Source organism: Oncorhynchus tshawytscha, linkage group LG19 (assembly GCF_018296145.1).
Source record: "Oncorhynchus tshawytscha isolate Ot180627B linkage group LG19, Otsh_v2.0, whole genome shotgun sequence".
Lineage (NCBI taxonomy): Eukaryota > Metazoa > Chordata > Actinopteri > Salmoniformes > Salmonidae > Oncorhynchus > Oncorhynchus tshawytscha.
The window spans coordinates 39,566,092-39,584,874 of NC_056447.1; the positions used below are offsets into that span (position 1 = coordinate 39,566,092).

The 18,783-nt window shown below is 43.0% G+C and overlaps 1 protein-coding gene across 10 annotated transcripts in view; it reads left to right on the forward strand.

Annotated features, from left to right (window-relative positions):
- Positions 1-18,783, forward strand: part of LOC112218752 (homeodomain-interacting protein kinase 2-like) — a 115,781-nt gene that overhangs the window by 15,466 nt on the left and 81,532 nt on the right. For all 10 annotated transcript variants that reach the window (XM_042301649.1, XM_042301654.1, XM_042301655.1 and 7 more), the window contains exon 2: positions 6,147-7,314. In XM_042301649.1, the coding sequence (XP_042157583.1) occupies positions 6,147-7,314 (1,168 nt within the window). The remainder of the gene's footprint in view (positions 1-6,146; positions 7,315-18,783) is intronic.

Below are 18,783 nucleotides of genomic sequence, written 5' to 3' on the forward strand. Positions count from 1 at the left end.
TGGCTAGAAGGCCGGTGACGTCGACCGCCGTACACAGCCCGAACAAGGAGAGGGACTGACTTCGGCAGAAGTCATGACATTATATCTCCCTCACTAACTTTAAGTATCAGCTGTCAGAGCAGCTTACCGATCACTGCACCTGTACACAGCCCATCTGTAAATAGCCCACCCAACTACCTCATCCCCATATTGTTATTTATTTTTGCTATTTTGCACCCCTGTATCTCTACTTGCACATCATCATCTGCACATTTATCACTCCAGTGTTTAATTGCTAAATTGTAATTATTTCGCCACAATGGCCTATTTATTGCCTTAACTCCCTAATCTTACTACATTTGCACACACTGTATATAGATATTTCTATTGTGTTATTGACTGTATGTTTGATTATTCCATGTGTAACTCTGTGTTGTTGTTTTTGTCGCACTGCTTTGCTTTATCTTGGCCAGGTCACAGTTGTAAATGAGAACTTGTTCTCAACTGGGCTACCTGGTTAAATAAAGGTGAAATATATATATATATATTTTAAAATATTGATCTGGTACTAGTTGTCATGCACACCACAATACAGGTGTTAATTAAAACAGGCAAGCACACAGGACCTAGTCAGTCAGTAACCAGACCATCCCTCCCACCCACCCACCCTCTCACCCACCCACCCTCTCACCCACCCCCACCCACCCACCCACCCACCCACCCCCACCCACCCACCTCACCCACCCACCCACCCACCCACCCACCCTCTCACCTGTGGCCTCCCGCGCAGAATAGCCTTGATCTGCCTAAAAAGCAGATTAACTAGCCTTTGACAGAGGACATAATCCCCCCTAAAGACATTGACCATTTCCACTTCAGCATGCTGCTTCTAAACAGTGAGAAAATCCCTGTGGTTCTCTGCTAAATTGTAGTGCGCTGAACACACCATGCTCTTTAAAGTATATTGAATGGAGGACCAGGCTACTTAAGGCATTCTAACATTATAAACGTGAAAACAATGGGCCCTTTACAGTTTTGCATTTGGCACTAAGTTGAGAAATGAAAATAAACTTCATAAGTTGTGTAGACTACAATGCTAGTTTAAATATAAAGGTGAACAGTAAACCACAGAGAAAGGGAGATGGTTGTTATGATTTCAGGGTTCAGATCACAGACAGTTTTGAACTTAAGCGGTGATTCAATAATGATTCATTAGTTCTGATATTCCAATGAAGTACAATTGTGCGTATTGTTACCTAAGCATGTTGTTCAGAGATAACATTCCAGCCATTTGACTCCAACTGTGTGTTCATTGAATGACTTTTCTGTGTTCGCCACAGGCACAGGCAAGTCAGTTGTATGAACTGTGTTCCCAGCTCCCATAGTTTCCCTAGTGAGTCATGGATACATTAAAGGCCATGGCTACGGTTAGAGTTTTCGCCCATATAAAAATACAAATAAATATGTTTTATTTAATCAGGGAGTCATTTTGCAACATTTGGTTAAAAATCAGGCCTTGTTTTTTTTTTGCCCATACCGTGCAGCCCTACATGGCAGTGTGGAAATGATCTCAGATTAATGGCAATGCAGGAAATTTGTTTTGGTTGAAGTTGATTTGAACAGTATAAAACAATCAGAATTGGAGAAAGACTCATTGAAATCACTTAGCATGTATGTGTTGCCACCCTAGGATCACCAAATGTCTAAAAACCTGTTTATCATTATGGGGTATTGTGTGTGTAGATTGATGAGGGAAAACAACTATTTAATACATTTTATAACAAGGCTGTAACGAAAAAGTCAAGGGATCTGAATACTTTCTGAATGCATGTGTCACGTGAAGAGAGCAAGGGTTGAGGGAATAGGGCATGTTTTTCCTAAACAAATGAGTGATTTCGGTAACAGAACTTTTCAGTCAGAAATGGCTGTAATTATGTTGCTGTGGTGGTCACTGCAGCAGGGAGGAGAGAGACAACGGGTGCTAGTCACACAGTCACTGTTCTTTTTATTTAACACAGCAAGTTTGAGCCTGGCAAAATCAAATCAATTGCTGTCGGTCTCCCTCTAGTCATTTCTGTGTCTTAATTATTTCATCAAACAGTGTGCTTAAAGGGCGTCCCGGGTGGTGCAGTGGTCTAAGGCACTAAATTGCAGCGCTAGCTGTGCCACCAGAGACTCTGGGTTTGAGCCCAGGCTCTGTCGCAGCCGGCCGGGAGGTCCATGGGGCGACGCAAAATTGACCAATCGATTGGTCAAAAGAACAGATGACTCTTGGTCGACCAAGATTATTTTTAGTAGGGGACGGCCCTAGTTTGGACACTGACAGCAGAACAGTAACCAACAGGAGTCAATGACCAATAGCTAAAGTCAGATTGAGGAAGCTTTTTGATGGTGATGGCGCCGCTTTGGAAAGGGACAGCTTGAGCCTAGTGCCGTAAACCAAAAGCTGCTTGGCCGATGCTGTTATTGTTGGTCATCCATAATCATGGAAATGTAATCCTGGAATTTGACATCACGATCAGAGCAGTAGGCCATTGCTCCTACTGTAGTATCTGATTATCCTCCCATAGTTTTACAGTCAGTCTCACACAGCAGCAGCACCGCTGACGGTGACTAGTGACTATGCCAATGCCAACGTGGCCAAATGATTTTTAGCGTGAAAGTCTCCACCGAAGGAATTGGTGGGTAATCCGAGCAGTGACATCTGGCCCTGGTGGCTTAAGTGATTAGCATAGTGCCTTGCTCCTAATAACCCAGCGGACGGTCTTCATTACTCCCTCATCCACATGTTTTTGCCAGCCCAGGGCATAGAGGGGGCCAAGGAGGGGCGTGTAGTGGTGTAGGGTAAACCTTACGCAAGAGGAGTAGTGTGGTAAAGCAAAGGCACCTAGCAATATGCTTTATCAACTAACCTACAGCCTACAGGCATCGGATTTGAGGTGCAGCATTAAGGTTAAGACCAGATGACCATTATGATGACCAGTGTCCCTAGCTATACTACCAAACATCTGGTAGGAGGAAAGGGAGGAGAGGAGAGAGGAAAGGAGATGGAGGAGGGGGATGAAGAGGAGGAGGAGAGAAAGAGAGAGTGGAAGAGGTGGAGGAGAAGGAGAGAGTAGAAGAGGTGGAGGTGGATGAGATGGAGGAGGGTTAGGAGGAAGAGGGAGAGAGAGAGAAAGAGAGGAGGAGATGGCCAGATCATCATTCAGAACTCAGAAGGCTAATAATGACAGAGTGACTAAGTATGTCTCCTCCCTCTGCCCCCTATTCCCAACACACCCCTGAACCATCATGGTTTTAGCTACAGTGCCTTGCGAAAGTATTCGGCCCCCTTGAACTTTGCGACCTTTTGCCACATTTCAGGCTTCAAACATAAAGATATAAAACTGTATTTTTTTGTGAAGAATCAACAACAAGTGGGACACAATCATGAAGTGGAACGACATTTATTGGATATTTCAAACTTTTTTAACAAATCAAAAACTGAAAAATTGGGCGTGCAAAATTATTCAGCCCCTTTACTTTCAGTGCAGCAAACTCTCTCCAGAAGTTCAGTGAGGATCTCTGAATGATCCAATGTTGACCTAAATGACTAATGATGATAAATACAATCCACCTGTGTGTAATCAAGTCTCCGTATAAATGCACCTGCACCGTGATAGTCTCAGAGGTCCGTTAAAAGTGCAGAGAGCATCATGAAGAACAAGGAACACACCAGGCAGGTCCGAGATACTGTTGTGAAGAAGTTTAATGCCGGATTTGGATACAAAAAGATTTCCCAAGCTTTAAACATCCCAAGGAGCACTGTGCAAGCGATAATATTGAAATGGAGTATCAGACCACTGCAAATCTACCAAGACCTGGCCGTCCCTCTAAACTTTCAGCTCATACAAGGAGAAGACTGATCAGAGATGCAGCCAAGAGGCCCATGATCACTCTGGATGAACTGCAGAGATCTACAGCTGAGGTGGGAGACTCTGTCCATAGGACAACAATCAGTCGTATATTGCACAAATCTGACCTTTATGGAAGAGTGGCAAGAAGAAAGCCATTTCTTAAAGATATCCATAAAAGTGTTGTTTAAAGTTTTCCACAAGCCACCTGGGAGACACACCAAACATGTGGAAGAAGGTGCTCTGGTCAGATGAAACCAAAATTGAACTTTTTGGCAACAATGCAAAACGTTATGTTTGGCGTAAAAGCAACACAGCTCATCACCCTGAACACACCATCCCCACTGTCAAACATGGTGGTGGCAGCATCATGGTTTGGGCCTGCTTTTCTTCAGCAGGGACAGGGAAGATGGTTAAAATTGATGGGAAGATGGATGGAGCCAAATACAGGACCATTCTGGAAGAAAACCTGATGGAGTCTGCAAAAGACCTGAGACTGGGACGGAGATTTGTCTTCCAACAAGACAATGATCCAAAACATAAAGCAAAATCTACAATGGAATGGTTCAAAAATAAACATATCCAGGTGTTAGAATGGCCAAGTCAAAGTCCAGACCTGAATCCAATCGAGAATCTGTGGAAAGAACTGAAAACTGCTGTTCACAAATGCTCTCCATCCAACCTCACTGAGCTCGAGCTGTTTTGCAAGGAGGAATGGGAAAAAATGTCAGTCTCTCGATGTGCAAAACTGATAGAGACATACCCCAAGCGACTTACAGCTGTAATCGCAGCAAAAGGTGGCGCTACAAAGTATTAACTTAAGGGGGCTGAATAATTTTGCACGCCCAATTTTTCAGTTTTTGATTTGTTAAAAAAGTTTGAAATATCCAATAAATGTCGTTCCACTTCATGATTGTGTCCCACTTGTTTTTGATTCTTCACAAAAAAATACAGTTTTATATTTTTATGTTTGAAGCCTGAAACGTGGCAAAAGGTCGCAAAGTTCAAGGGGGCCGAATTCTTTCGCAAGGCACTGTAAGTGGAGGCTTCTTAGGGCAGGATGGCTCATAATAATGGCTGGAAATAGAATGTAAATTGAATGGCATCAACCATGGAAACCATGTGTTTGATGGATTTGATACCATTCCACCTATTCCTCTCCAGTCACTACCACAAGCCCGTCCTCCCCAATTAAGATGCCACCAACCTCCTGTGTTTTAGCCATGTAGGCTAGGGCATGTATAATATGCTGACTGTGTACATGCACGGGTGTGTGTTAGGATTTTGAGTGTGTGTTTGTGGATTTAGTCTGGATTTAAAAATGCGATATGCATGTGAGTGAAGATGTACACAGGTGGTAGATCGTAAATTTGTTAGTACACTAATTTGGGGTACATTGGAGACTGTTATATATCAGTACCGAGGCCTGCAAGTAAGCCGGCTTGTGCTGTAACAATCATTTCAGTGCTACAAACAGGCCTGTTTGAGAGGGGTATTTTTGGGCCGTTGTTTGCTTGGAGAAGCTTATTCTGAGGCAGGCAGTTCCCATGAGCTCAGTGCCTTGCAGTTTTCCACTTTTGCTTGTTGTCTTCAGGATCTGAGGTTGAGACGAAGTTCAAATGCTCCTCTGTTGTTTCGAAAATAGAAGAGTCTTTTTTTCTCTTTCTCTCTCTCTCTATCAAGCTGATTGTGTACCAACAAATGCAGGGTCTGGGTTGTCATTTTGCTTTTTGCTGAGGAAATTGCTATCATTCCTTGAGAGTCACGCAACTTTCGAAGGGCTCATTTTGGTACACATTTCTGCATTCTCTGAGTTCCCTATGAAGAGTATTATTAGAGCTCTACGTTAGTCCAGATGGGAACTGAAGAGAAAAGGCTATTCCTCTGCATACATCAACGGTCTAGATAGTCACCATACAAACACAAAGTTCCTGTTTAAACATCATATACTGTATATCCTATAGTCAAGCACGTTACAATACTGTATAGTTTTAAAACATATACAGACATCTCTTTTTCTCTTGCCAATAGTAGCATACATAATACGTCATTCTGAAAAGTTGCCTTAAAGAGTTAAATAACCAATGTGATTTTTAGTTTTTAGTTTGTGTTGGTTTAGTGAGACATTGATACGTCAACATGGGCCTCGTCGGCCCTGACATAAGCGCTCTTTATTTAAAAAAGCCACTTGTGTTTCAAGCACTGTCTCAAATTCCTACCGCTCACTTTCTGTCTCTCTCCCACTCCCTTCTCCCTTCCTCTCCTCTCTTCCAGGTATGGCCTCGCAAGTGCAAGTCTTGTCCCCTCACACTCTCCAGTCAAGTGCCTTCTTTAGCGTGAAGAAGCTGAAGGTGGAGCAGAGTTCATACTGGGATATGACAGGGTACGGCTCACACAGCAAAGTCGTCTACAACCAGAACAGCAAGCAGCAATTGTCCCAAGCCACCTCTCTGGGAATCAATTCCTCTCTGCCCTACGAGCAGCCTGCGCTCATCTTCCCGGCGAGTGCAGGGAAAATTGTGGTTGCCTCGGCCAGCAGTACCTCAGGCACTGCAGGTCCTCTGGGGCCTCTGTTGAGCTTGGGCGGTAGCGGTAGTGGTAGCGGCGGTGGAGGCAGTAGCAGTAGCGGAGGAGGAAGCGGTGGAGCAGTCCACAACCTGACCCGTCGCAGCACCGTCAGCCTGCTGGACACCTACCAGCGATGCGGGCTTAAGCGCAAGAGTGAGGAGCTTGACAACAGCAACAGCAGCGTGACGATCATTGAGGAGCACGGCGGCAGCACAACGATGATCCAGAACGCAGCCAGCGGGGCCACAGTGGCCATCGCCACGGCAACGGCCACATCGACAGCCACCTCCAAGAACAGTGGTTCCAACAATGAAGGGGACTACCAGTTGGTGCAGCACGAGGTGGTCTGCTCCATGACCAACACCTACGAGGTGCTAGAGTTCTTGGGCAGAGGCACCTTTGGCCAAGTGGTCAAGTGCTGGAAGAGGGGCACCAACGAGATTGTGGCCATCAAGATCCTGAAGAACCACCCATCGTACGCGCGCCAGGGCCAGATCGAAGTGAGCATCCTGGCCCGGTTGAGCACAGAGAGTGCAGACGACTTCAACTTTGTGCGTGCCTACGAGTGCTTCCAGCACAAGAACCACACGTGCCTGGTGTTCGAGATGCTGGAGCAAAACCTGTACGACTTCCTCAAGCAGAACAAGTTCAGTCCACTGCCGTTGAAGTACATTAGGCCAGTCTTACAGCAGGTGGCCACAGCCCTGATGAAGCTCAAGAGCCTGGGCCTGATCCACGCTGACCTGAAGCCAGAGAACATCATGTTGGTGGACCCCTCCAGGCAGCCCTACCGAGTCAAGGTCATTGACTTTGGCTCGGCCAGCCACGTGTCCAAAGCCGTGTGCTCCACCTACCTGCAGTCCAGATACTACAGGTAAGAGCAGTTTCTTTCACCTTGAATTAACCAGGAAATCTCGTTATGATAAGAAGACCCATTTCCCAAGAGAGACCTGGCAAGTTTAATAATAAATAGGGTTTGAATAGGTTTACAGACGGGACAGATTTGTCAAGGGGAGGTAGATGTTTCTTTACAAATGTGTTCTCCTCCTTGATTGTTTCAATATCACAGTGCTTTGTGCATCGTGTGTGATTTGGTTTATTGGAATGTTTTCCTAGTTGGCCTCAGTGTTTGGACCAAGGCTCTTGCTCTGGGCTCTGTTTTTCTGCTCTGTGCCAGTCTTATGAGCTGTAGTTGGTTAGGGTCTCTCCTTCTCAATTTCAATTTAAGGGCTTTATTGGCATGGGAAACATATGTTTACATTGCCAAAGCAAGTGAAATAAATAATAAACAAAAAGTGAAATAAACAATAGATAATGTACAGTTACACTCATTTCAAATGTCATATTATGTCTATGGTTTAATGATGTGCAAATAGTTAAAGTACAAAAGGGAAAATAAATCAACATAAATATGGGTTGTTTTTACAATGGTGTTTGTTCGTCACTGGTTGCCCTTTTCTTGTGGCAACAGGTCACAAATCTTGCTGCTGTGATTGGACAATGTGGTATTTCACCCAATAGATATGGGAATTTATCAAAATTGGATTTGTTTTCAAATTCTTTGTGGTTCTGTGTAATCTGAGGGAAATACAGTGCCTTACAAAAGTATTCACCCCTTGGCATTTTTCCTATTTTGTTGTATTACAACCTGTAATTTAAATGGATTTTTATTTGGATTTCATGTAATGGACATACACAAAATAGTCCAAATTGGTGATGTGAAATGACAAAAAATACTTGTTTCAAAAAATTTTAAAAAAATTCAAATGGAAAAGTGGTGTGTGCATATGTATTCACCCCGTTTGCTATGAAGCCCCTAAATAAGATCTTGTGCAACCGATTACCTTCAGAAGTCACATAGTTAGTTAAATAAAGTCCATCTGTGTGCAATCTAAGTGTCACATGATCTGTTACATGATCTCAGTATATATACAACTGTTCTGAAAGGCCCCAGTGTCTGCAACACCACTAAGCAAGGGGCAACACCAAGCACACGGCACCATGAAGACCAAGGAGCTCTCCAAACTTGTCAGGGACAAAGTTGTGGAGAAGTACAGATCAGGGATGGGTTATAAAAAAAATATCCAATATCTTTGAACATCCCACGGAGCACCATTAAATCCATTATTAAAAATTGGAAAGAATATGGCACCACAACAAACCTGCCAAGAGAGTGCTGCCCACCAAAACTCATGGACCAGGCAAGGAGTGTCTGTCCATAGGAAAGAAGAGACCAAAGATAGCAACAAAGAGACCAAAGATAACCCTGAAGGAGCTGCAAAGCGCCACAGCGGAGATTGGAGTGTCTGTCCATAGGACCACTTTAAGCCGTACACTCCAGGGAGCTGGACTTTACGGAAGAGTGGCCAGAAAAAAAGAAGCAAACATGTTTGGTGTTTGCCAAAAGGCATGTGGGAGACTCCCCAAACATATGGAAGAAGGTACTCTGGTCAGATGAGACAAAAATTGAGCTTTTGGGCCATCAAAGAAACCGCTATTTCTGGCACAAACCCGACACCTCTCATCACCCCGAGAACAGCGTCCCCACAGTGAGGCATGGTGGTGGCAGCATCATGCTGTCGGGATGTTTTTCATCGGCAGGGACTGGGAAACTGGTCAGAATTGAAGTAATGATGGATGGCGCTAAACACAGGGAAATTCTTGAGGGAAACCTGTTTCAGTCTTCCAGAGATTTGAGACTGGGGCGGAGGTTCACCTTCCAGCAGAACAATTGACCCTAAGCATACTGCTAAAGCAACACTCGAGTGGTTTAAGGGGAAGCATTTAAATGTCTTGGAATGGCCTAGTCAAAGCCCAGACCTCAATCCAATTGAGAATCTGTGGTGTGACTTAAAGATTGCTGTACCCCAGCAGAACCCATCCAACTTGAAGGAGCTGGAGCAGTTTTACCTTGAAGAATGGGCAAAAGTCCCAGTGGCTAGATGTGCCAAGCTTATAGAGTCATACTCCAAGAGACTTGCAGCTGTAATTGCTGCAAAAGGTGGCTCTACATAGTATTGACTTTGGGGGGCTGAAAAGTTATGCACGCTCAAGTTTTCTGTTTTTTTGTCTTGTTTGTTTCACAATAAAAAATATTTTGCATCTTCAAAGGGATAGGCATGTTGTGTAAATCAAATGATACAAACACCCCCAAAATCTATTTTAATTCCAGGTTGTAAGGCAACAAAATAGGAAAAATGCCAAGGGGGGTGAATAGTTTCGCAAGCCACTATATGTGTCTCAAATATGGTCATACTTTTGGCAGGAGGTTAGGAAGTGCGGCTCATTTTCCACCTCATTTTGTGGGCAGTGTGCACATTGCCTGTCTTCTTTTGAGAGCCAGGTCTTCGGCGTTCTTTTTCAATAGCAAGGCTATGCTCACTAGAGGTCGACTGATTATGATATTTCAACGCCGATACCAATACCGATTATTGGAGAACAAAAAAAGGCAGATACCGATTAAATCGGCCGATTTTTATTTATTTATTTGTAATAATGACAATTACAACAATACTGAATGAACACTTATTTTAACTTAATATAATACATCAATAAAATCAATTTAGGCTTAAATAAATAATGAAACATGTTCAATTTGGTTTAAATAATGCAAAAACACAGTGTTGGAGAAGAAAGTAAAAGTGCAATATGTGCCATATTTAAGTACCTTGCTCAGAACATGAGAACATATGAAAGCTGGTGGTTCCTTTTAACATGAGTCTTCAATATTCCCAGGTAAGAAGTTTTAGGTTGTAGTTATTATCAGAATTGTCGGACTATTTCCCTCTATACCATTTGTATTTCATATACCTTTGACTATTGGATGTTCTTATAGGCACTTTAGTATTGCCAGTGTAACAGTATAGCTTCCGTCCCTCTCCTCGCTCCTCCCTGGGCTCGAACCAGGAACACAACGACAACAGCCACCCTCGAAGCAGCGTTACCCATGCAGAGCAAGGGTAACAACCACTCCAAGTCTCAGAGCGAGTGACGTTTGAAACGCTATTAGCGTGCACCCCGCTAACTAGCTAGCCATTTCACATCGGTTACACCAGCCTAATCTCGGGAGTTGATAGGTTTGAAGTCATAAACAGCGCAATGCTTGACGCACAACGAAGAGCTGCTGGCAAAACACACAAAAGTGCTGTTTGAATGAATGCTTACGAGCCTGCTGCTGCCTACCACCGCTCAGTCAGACTGCTCTATCAAATCATAGACTTAATTATAACATAATAACACACAAAAATACGAGCCTTAGGTCATTAATATGGTTGAATCCGGAAACTATCATTTCGAAAACAAGACGTTTATTCTTTCAGTTAAATACGGAACCGTTCCGTATTTTGTCTAAGGGGTGGCATCCATTAGTCTAAATATTGCTGTTACATTGCACAACCTTCAATGTTATGTCATAATTACGTAAAATTCTGGCAAATTAGGTGGCCCAAACTGTTGCATATACACTGACCCTGCGTGCAATGAACGCAAGAGAAGTGACACCATTTCACCTGGTTAATATTGCCTGCTAACCTGGATTTCTTTTCGCTAAATATGCAGGTTTAAAAATATATACTTCTATGTATAGATTTTAAGAAAGGCATTGATGGTCATGGTTAGGTACACATTGGAGCAATGATACGCACCGCATCAATTATATGCAACGCAGGACACGCTAGATAAACTAGTAATATCATCAACCATGTGTAGTTAATTAACTAGTGATTATGATTGATTGATTGTTTTTTATAAGATAAGTTTATTGCTAGCTAGCAACTTACCTTGGCTTCTTACTGCATTCGCGTAACAGGCTGGCTCCTCGTGGAGTGCAATGAGAGGCAGGTGGTTAGAGCGTTGGACTAGTTAACTGTAAGGTTGCAAGATTGATTCCCCCGAGCTGACAAGGTGAAAATCTGTCGTTCTGCCCCTGAACGAGGCAGTTAAACCACCGTTCCTAGGCCGTCATTGAAAATAAGAATGTGTTCTTAACTGAATTGCCTAGTTAAATAAAGATTAAATAAAGGTGTAAATTTTTTTTTACCGATTTCCGATTGTTATGAAAACTTGAAATCGGCCCTAATTAATCGGCCATTCCGATTAATTGGTCGACCTCTAATGCTCACTGAGTGTGTACATAGTCAAAGATTTCCTTAATTTTGGGTCAGTTACAGTGGTCAGGTATTATGCCACTTATGCTCAGTTCTTATGTTAATGTTTTACAATGTATCAAATAATTATCTTTTTGTTTTCTCATTTGGTTGGGTCTAATATTGTTGCTGTCCAGGGGCTCTGTGGGGTCTGTTTGTGTTTGTGAACAGAGCCCCAGGACCAGCTTGCTTAGGGGGGGCTCTTCTCCAGGTAAATGTTTTAGTAGGTGATGGCTTTGTTATGGAAGGTTTGGGAATCCCTTCCTTTAAGGTGGTTGTAGCATTTAAAGGCTCTTTTCTGGATTTCATAATTAGCGGGTATCGTCCTAATTCTGCTCTACATGCATTATCTGGTGTTTTATGTTGAACATGGAGGATATTTTTGCAGAATTATTAGTTCTGTCTCTCTCTCACTCTCACTCTCTCTATCTCTCTCTCGCTCTCTCTCTCTCTCATTCTCGCTCTCATTCTCTCTCTCATTCTCTCTCGTGCTCCCTTTCTCTTTCTTCATCTCTGTCTTTCTCTCTCTCTGTCTCCTTATCATTCCCTGCGGGTTCCCAGCTCATATCCTTACTGTAACCCCCCTCCAGCTTTCTGAGAAACCAGCTGCTTATCGTGTTTAATATGACAAACAACCAGGTTGTGGTGCTGCTTTGAAGATTAGGACGGCAGGTCTGTTGAGTAGTAGGCTGCTTTACAGCACGGTGGTAGCAGCTTTACAATGACAGCACCTGGGAAATATTTGCCGCAGAGACCAGTTTCTGGGAAATAGTTTTTTGGGGGTTTGTTTAAAAAAAAAGAAAGCCAGAGAAACCCCTCATTGAACAGGGACTGTAAACACGTAGCGTGGCGGTGGACCGCTCCCACCTCCACATCAAGGCTGGCTCCCATTTCCCCCAATATGAAGATGTGGGGTCAGGCAGAAGTTCTCGTGTAATCTGTCCCTGTAATCCACACCAGCGGGCCCTGCATTAGAAACAGATGACTCACTGGGTAGGGCTTTCTTCTCCCCTACTGCTTAAAGTATTTTTTGCCTATAGCAAACTCTGTTTGGGTTACACAGCCAGCTTTGGGGGAAGCTTTGTTGCTGTGTAGGCACTGCCTTGTCTAGGGAGAGCAGGTGTGAGGCACAGTACTACACATATGCAGGAACACACACACACACACACACACACACACACACACACACACACACACACACACACACACACACACACACACACACACACACACACACACACACACATACACACACACACACACATACACATACACACATACATACATACACTCAGCCAGAACCCACACATGCCTGGGCACTAACCGTAATTTGTAAATGGGGCAACACTATCTCCCTCTATTCAGGGTTGAAAGTAGATTTTATTTCTTCACGGTACGGGACCTCCAATTTTTTTATAAGCCTAATAGTAAAGATATGTCATTGAACTGTAAACATGTATTAGCTTTTAATGGGGCAATAACACAACCAGGCATGATGTTTTCATCTGATTGTCAAACAGATCACTTCAAAAAGTTGGCTACTTGCACACCTTTGTCCACTGTAAAATAATTCCAGCATCTAAAACAGTACCCGCCATTTGACAAAAGAGTTGTCTATAATAAAGACCAAAAAGTGTAATGACATTTTGCAATTGACATTTGGCACACTTGATGTTCGCTGGTGTCCGCGCATCTCTCTGCCTTTAGTGATCACCTCGAACCACACTGCATTTTGGAGCGTAAGCCACCCATTTTCAAGTTAATTCGCTCATTTCTCATGTGGGTGACAGGCAGTAATAGATTATGGTGTACCAGCCTACAGTTTTCTTTCTATCTTTGTTTTAAATCATTGTGATAGGCTCATGTTTTACTGTTACGCCGTACCGGCACTATTTACAAAAAAAAAGTCAAATAGGGAACTGTTGCATGAAGATGTACATAGTCACTCCGGCTTTGTGCACAATGTCCTCTGTAATGATTTATTTTGGACCAGGCTATAGTCCACTGGGCAGTTTCACTCCACTTGACCTCCACCACGGCTAGCCTAGCAGCATTTGACAAGCCATTCCCCTTCTGCTTATTTCTGTTCAGGCCTAACAATATCTTTATCTGTTTTTCAAAAGACTTTTGATATTTAGCTTAGAAATTGCAGTGAAAAGATTCCTATGCGTTTGCTTTAAGAGCTCCCTGTAAATAAGGAATTCATTTGAAACATTCCTCCCATCCCTCTGTCTTTACTTGCTCTTTTACTTGGTTGTTACTGTGTGTTTTGTGGGAATGTGATCCCTGCTACACGGCTGTTTGCATTAGGCAGGCAATAGATATGCTGCTGAGGGCACGTTAGCATTGCAGATGATTTATGGATTTTCCACGAGGTTGACTCGTGCAAATAAAACATGGGTATTCAAGGTAAACATGAGCGATTCCATTTACAGGAATGAGGAACAGCTCCTCCGATAGGAGTGGGTCTAATTAATAAAACACTGAGAAACACAGTACATTATCCATTTATTATTCATTTGTTTCTCTTGTAATTTTAGCATAAATATATCATTGCTAGCACGGCACAGCAATGCAGTCAGTGTATAAAGTCCTTCTATCCTTCTATTTGGCCTGAAGGTCTGGAGCCTATGTCTGCAGAGCAGAGCAGTACCTGTTCATACTGTGTGTTTATCCAGTTGATTACGTCAGTCAGCTAGCTAGCCTCCCTATGGCCTCCCTCCCCCCTGTCTGCGGTAGCTAGCTAATGATGTAACAGGTAAACTGGTCCGGCTTACCCTGGACCAGATAAATGGATTATTGTCTCTCTTCTTCCTGCCTGTCAGTCATTACCCAATGTCAATATCCCACACATCATACAGATTTAATATAGGAGCCGGGAGGAGGGCTTTGGGAATAGTCTGCCAGACATTTTAGGTGGAGTGGGGAAAATAGACCAACACACGTGACTATCCCTGTAAGGGATATTAGGAGTGCTGACTCCATTAGTGAGTTGAGCTAGCATCTGTGCTCTAGTCTGCTGAACTGGTATCCATGGCTGGATGCCTCTCATGACAGCCTCCTAGAAACTCTAGGATAGAGATTTCTAAAGGGGACTGCATTCTACAGTACACTCTCTCTTTCCACTAGTGATTCTGATCTGATCATTGCTGGCTACAGTAATGGAGTGGCATGACCACTCAGCCATAGGGTGTCTCACTCTCAACTAGAGGTTGACAAGGGAGTGAAAATTAATTACTGTCAATAATGTTGATCCCATAACAGTTCTATAACCCAAGAACTGTCCTGTCCCTTCCTGATAAAAATCTCACCGGTCTTGTGCCGTGCTCATTTCTGCGCGCATAAATATGTTGGCTATTGTTTTTGTTTAGGAAGTATTGAAAATTAATTTCGGAAATGCAATATTCAACTGTGGTATGTGGTTGTCTTGCCTACAGTATCTTAATTAAATACACAGACTGTAGCCCAAATCGCTCTGGATAAGAATGTATTTGAAATAGCCTAAATGTAGATTGATTAAGCTGGAGGACAGAGACCCCAGCAGGATGGTCTGCTCAGCACTGGCATAAAACTGTAGCCTACAGCTGAGCACTGCGCACACATTAACATTTATAACACATTAACATTTACAACATGAACATAAAAAATGAAATACAAAAACTGAGCAGCAGTAACCTACTGCATATGTCAATCTATTTTTATTTCACTCTTCACCTCAGATGGTATGGGTTTAGTTAAATAGGCAAACAGTTGTGCTTGGGAGTAGAGCAGCTAAGCTGCTTCAGGCCGCTTGTCCCGCTCTCCGGTTTGTAGCTCATTTGATTAAACCACAGCATTTTTTACAAGTTGTGTTATCTGTCCCTTCATTGTCAAAGACAACTCCATAAACTTTAACTAAAACATCTCTCTTTCCTTGGCTCTAATGGGTCCTTGGCTGCAACAAGACGGTGCAGTTCCTCTGTTGAAGGCTAACACCATGCCCGAATTGGATGCGCTCATGTGGCCATGTGCGCCATCCTGCATAAATTGATTTGGTCCCCCACACCAAATGTGATCACGACACGCAGGTTGACATATCAAAACAAACTCTGAACCAATTATATTAATTTGGGGACAGGTCGAAAAGCATGAAATATTTATGGCAATTTAGCTAGCTATCTTGCAGTTGCTAGATAATTTGTCCTATTTAGCTAGCTTGCTGTTGCTAGCGAATTTGTCCTGGGACATAAACGTTGAGTTGTTATTTTACCTGAAATGCAGAAAGTCCTCTACTGCAACAATTAATCCACACATAAAACGGTCAACCGAATCGTTTCTAGTCATCTCTCCTCCTTCCAGGCTTTTTCTTCTTTGGACTTTATATGGCGATTGGCATCTAACTTTCATAATAAGGTGTATTACCACAACCGACCGACCTCAGTTGATCTTTCAATCACCCATGTGGGTATAACCAATGAGGAGATGGCACGTGGGTATATGCTTATAAAAGCCAATGAGGAGATGGGAGAGGCAGGACGTGTCCTGTTTGGGTAGCGTGTAAGGCTTCATCACAGCCTACTGACGTAGATTGGTATCTGAGGCAGCCTATAGTGACTGGCTACAACTGAAGGGGGAGGGGGAAATTACCCTTTTTTTTACAGATTTGTATTAAGTACGATATATTATTCCTTGCCTACACAGATGTTGTTTTTACGAAATGTTCCACACATGACATATTTCCACCCAAAAACGATGTTTATAACTATTCCTGTACTGCCCGTTCCTGTGGACTGTTGATTCCGTCCAGTCCTGTCCTGAACTTGACTCTAGAACTTGACTCCCATTCCTGCCACTATCCCACAGGACCCACAAGACCCACGGGAGTCCTGTTCTCATGTCAACCTTTACTCTCAACCTAAGCCCCATCAGGCAACCACGCCAATCCTATTCTTCATTCCTCTACGCTGTCTATGGTGCTCATCTTTCTCAGTCAGGCACAACCAGTGCGCTAACGCTTACAGGCTAGTCTAACAGGCCCCAGTGTAACACTAGCCCTGCCTAGCTGCTGTTAGTTAGAGAAGGAGAAGCCAGAGAGCCGTTCCAGCACATTTAGCCTGCCTCCATGTGAGACATCAAGCAGTGGTGTAAAGTACTTAAGTAAAAATACTTTAAAGTACTACTTAATAAGTCAGGTTTTTTTTCTGGTATCTTTACTTTACTTTACTTTATTTTTGACAACTTTTACTTTTACTCCACTACATGCCTAAGGAAAATAAGGTACTTTTTACTCCATACATTTTCCCTGACACAAGACAGGAAAATGGCTCAATTCATTAAACACAAATGCTTGGTTTGTAAATGATGTCTGAGTTTTGGAGTATATCCCTGGCTATCTGGTTTTCTTATTTTAAGGAATTTAAAATTATTTATACTTTTACTGTTGATACTTAAGAATATTTTAGAAAAAATGTTTACTTTTGATACCAGCATTTTGGCGGCAGCTAGCCTAGGGGTTAGAGAGTTGGGCCAGTAACCAAAAGGTTGCTGGATCAAATCCCCGAGCTGACAAGGTAAAAATCTGCCCCTGAACAAGGCAGTTAACTTACTGTTTCCCGGTAGGCTGTCATTGTAAATAAGAATTTGTTCTTAACTGACTTGCCTAGTTAAACAATTTATTTTTTAAAGTGTATTTAAAAATTTCACTTTTACTTCAGTCATTTTCTATTCAGGTATCTTTACTTTTATTCAAGCATGACAATTGTGTGCTTTTTCCACCACTGAAATCAAGGAGGGTTCTTAATGAATGAGATTACCGTTAGTTACTGTTCTCTGAAGCGTGCATGAGGTGTCTCTCTCACTGTGGCTAGGACTAAAAGCTAGCAGTATCAGGTTACTGGGAGCCAAATATGACTTGCAAGGAGTCTAAAGGAAGGTGAGGTGCTGGCAACATCGTAGTGCAGGTGTTGTTTACGATGCAGTAAATATTCACAAGCGAGCGCCATGGCTGAAGATTGGGAGTCTTCATCTTTGCACATTCCTTGGGAGTTTGCTGGGAAGGCAACGCGTTACATTTGCCTCCCAGCAGTGGCAGCTCATTAGAAATGCAGATGAGGCCTCTTGTGTGTTTAAACCTGGCAAGGAGCATTACATTTTCCTATTCTAATTTCTCTTGATTTTTTTGATTGTGACATTTCAGTGTCAGTGTTATTAAATTGTTATTTTTTGCGAGTTTTAAGTTGTTGCACTGTAAAGCCGGGTGCTTTACAGTAAAAGGCCAAAATAATAGACTGTTTTCACATTACTGCTGTGACACAGCTAGGAGTGGTGGGAGCGGGGGCAGGCGCAGAGAGCAGAGGATTCATAGAAAACCAACTTTATTTCTGTAAATGGGTAAGTGGTCAACGCCAACACAACAGGCGAACAAAATATGACCGACCCAAAACCGGACACCAACAAGGTCCGAGAACATACTACATGCAACCATCCACAGACAAACAGAAAACAAGCCCGTCCAAAAGCAGGTGGGCCTAACCGGCTTCAATAGCCCTAAAACAAATCTCAAACAAGGAACAGGTGAAATCAATACAGACATAACAAACAGAAAAGGAAAAAGGGATCGGTGGCAGCTAGTAGACCGGTGACGACGACCGCCGAGCGCCGCCCGGGCAGGGGAGCCACCTTCGGTGGAAGTCGTGACAACTGCACCCGCTTTAGGATGTATGACATAATTCTAATAACAGTCTTCTCATTGAATGTGCCTGTGGGCATCTTAGTTCACAGTGTCTAACCTTCCCCTTCATATTGCTAGAGATGGCTAGCTAATTAACCCACGCTAGTCAAGCATATGTATCATACAATACTGTACATATATAGTCATTTTGGCAGCTGGTGAAAAAGTACCATTCGACCCAGGTAACTAATAAAAAGGTGTGAAGCTTGCAATCACACCTCTGGCTGATGTGGAGACTGTAACAGGTTATTGAAGCAGGAGCGTGATACTGCCGAGCTACTGGTTATCTAGTTAGGCTATATCCTAGCACCCATTATTGTTCTCCCCCTAACATTTACTAACTTTTCAATTTCCATACATTTTCCAGGATATTACTGGAGAAAGTGAAGCTGCTGCCTTATGAAATGTGACCTGGAGTTCCACCCACTCAGGGTGGCAAAGCTGAAATGTTCTCTTTGAATCACAGATTGGACGAATATTAAAAACCCCA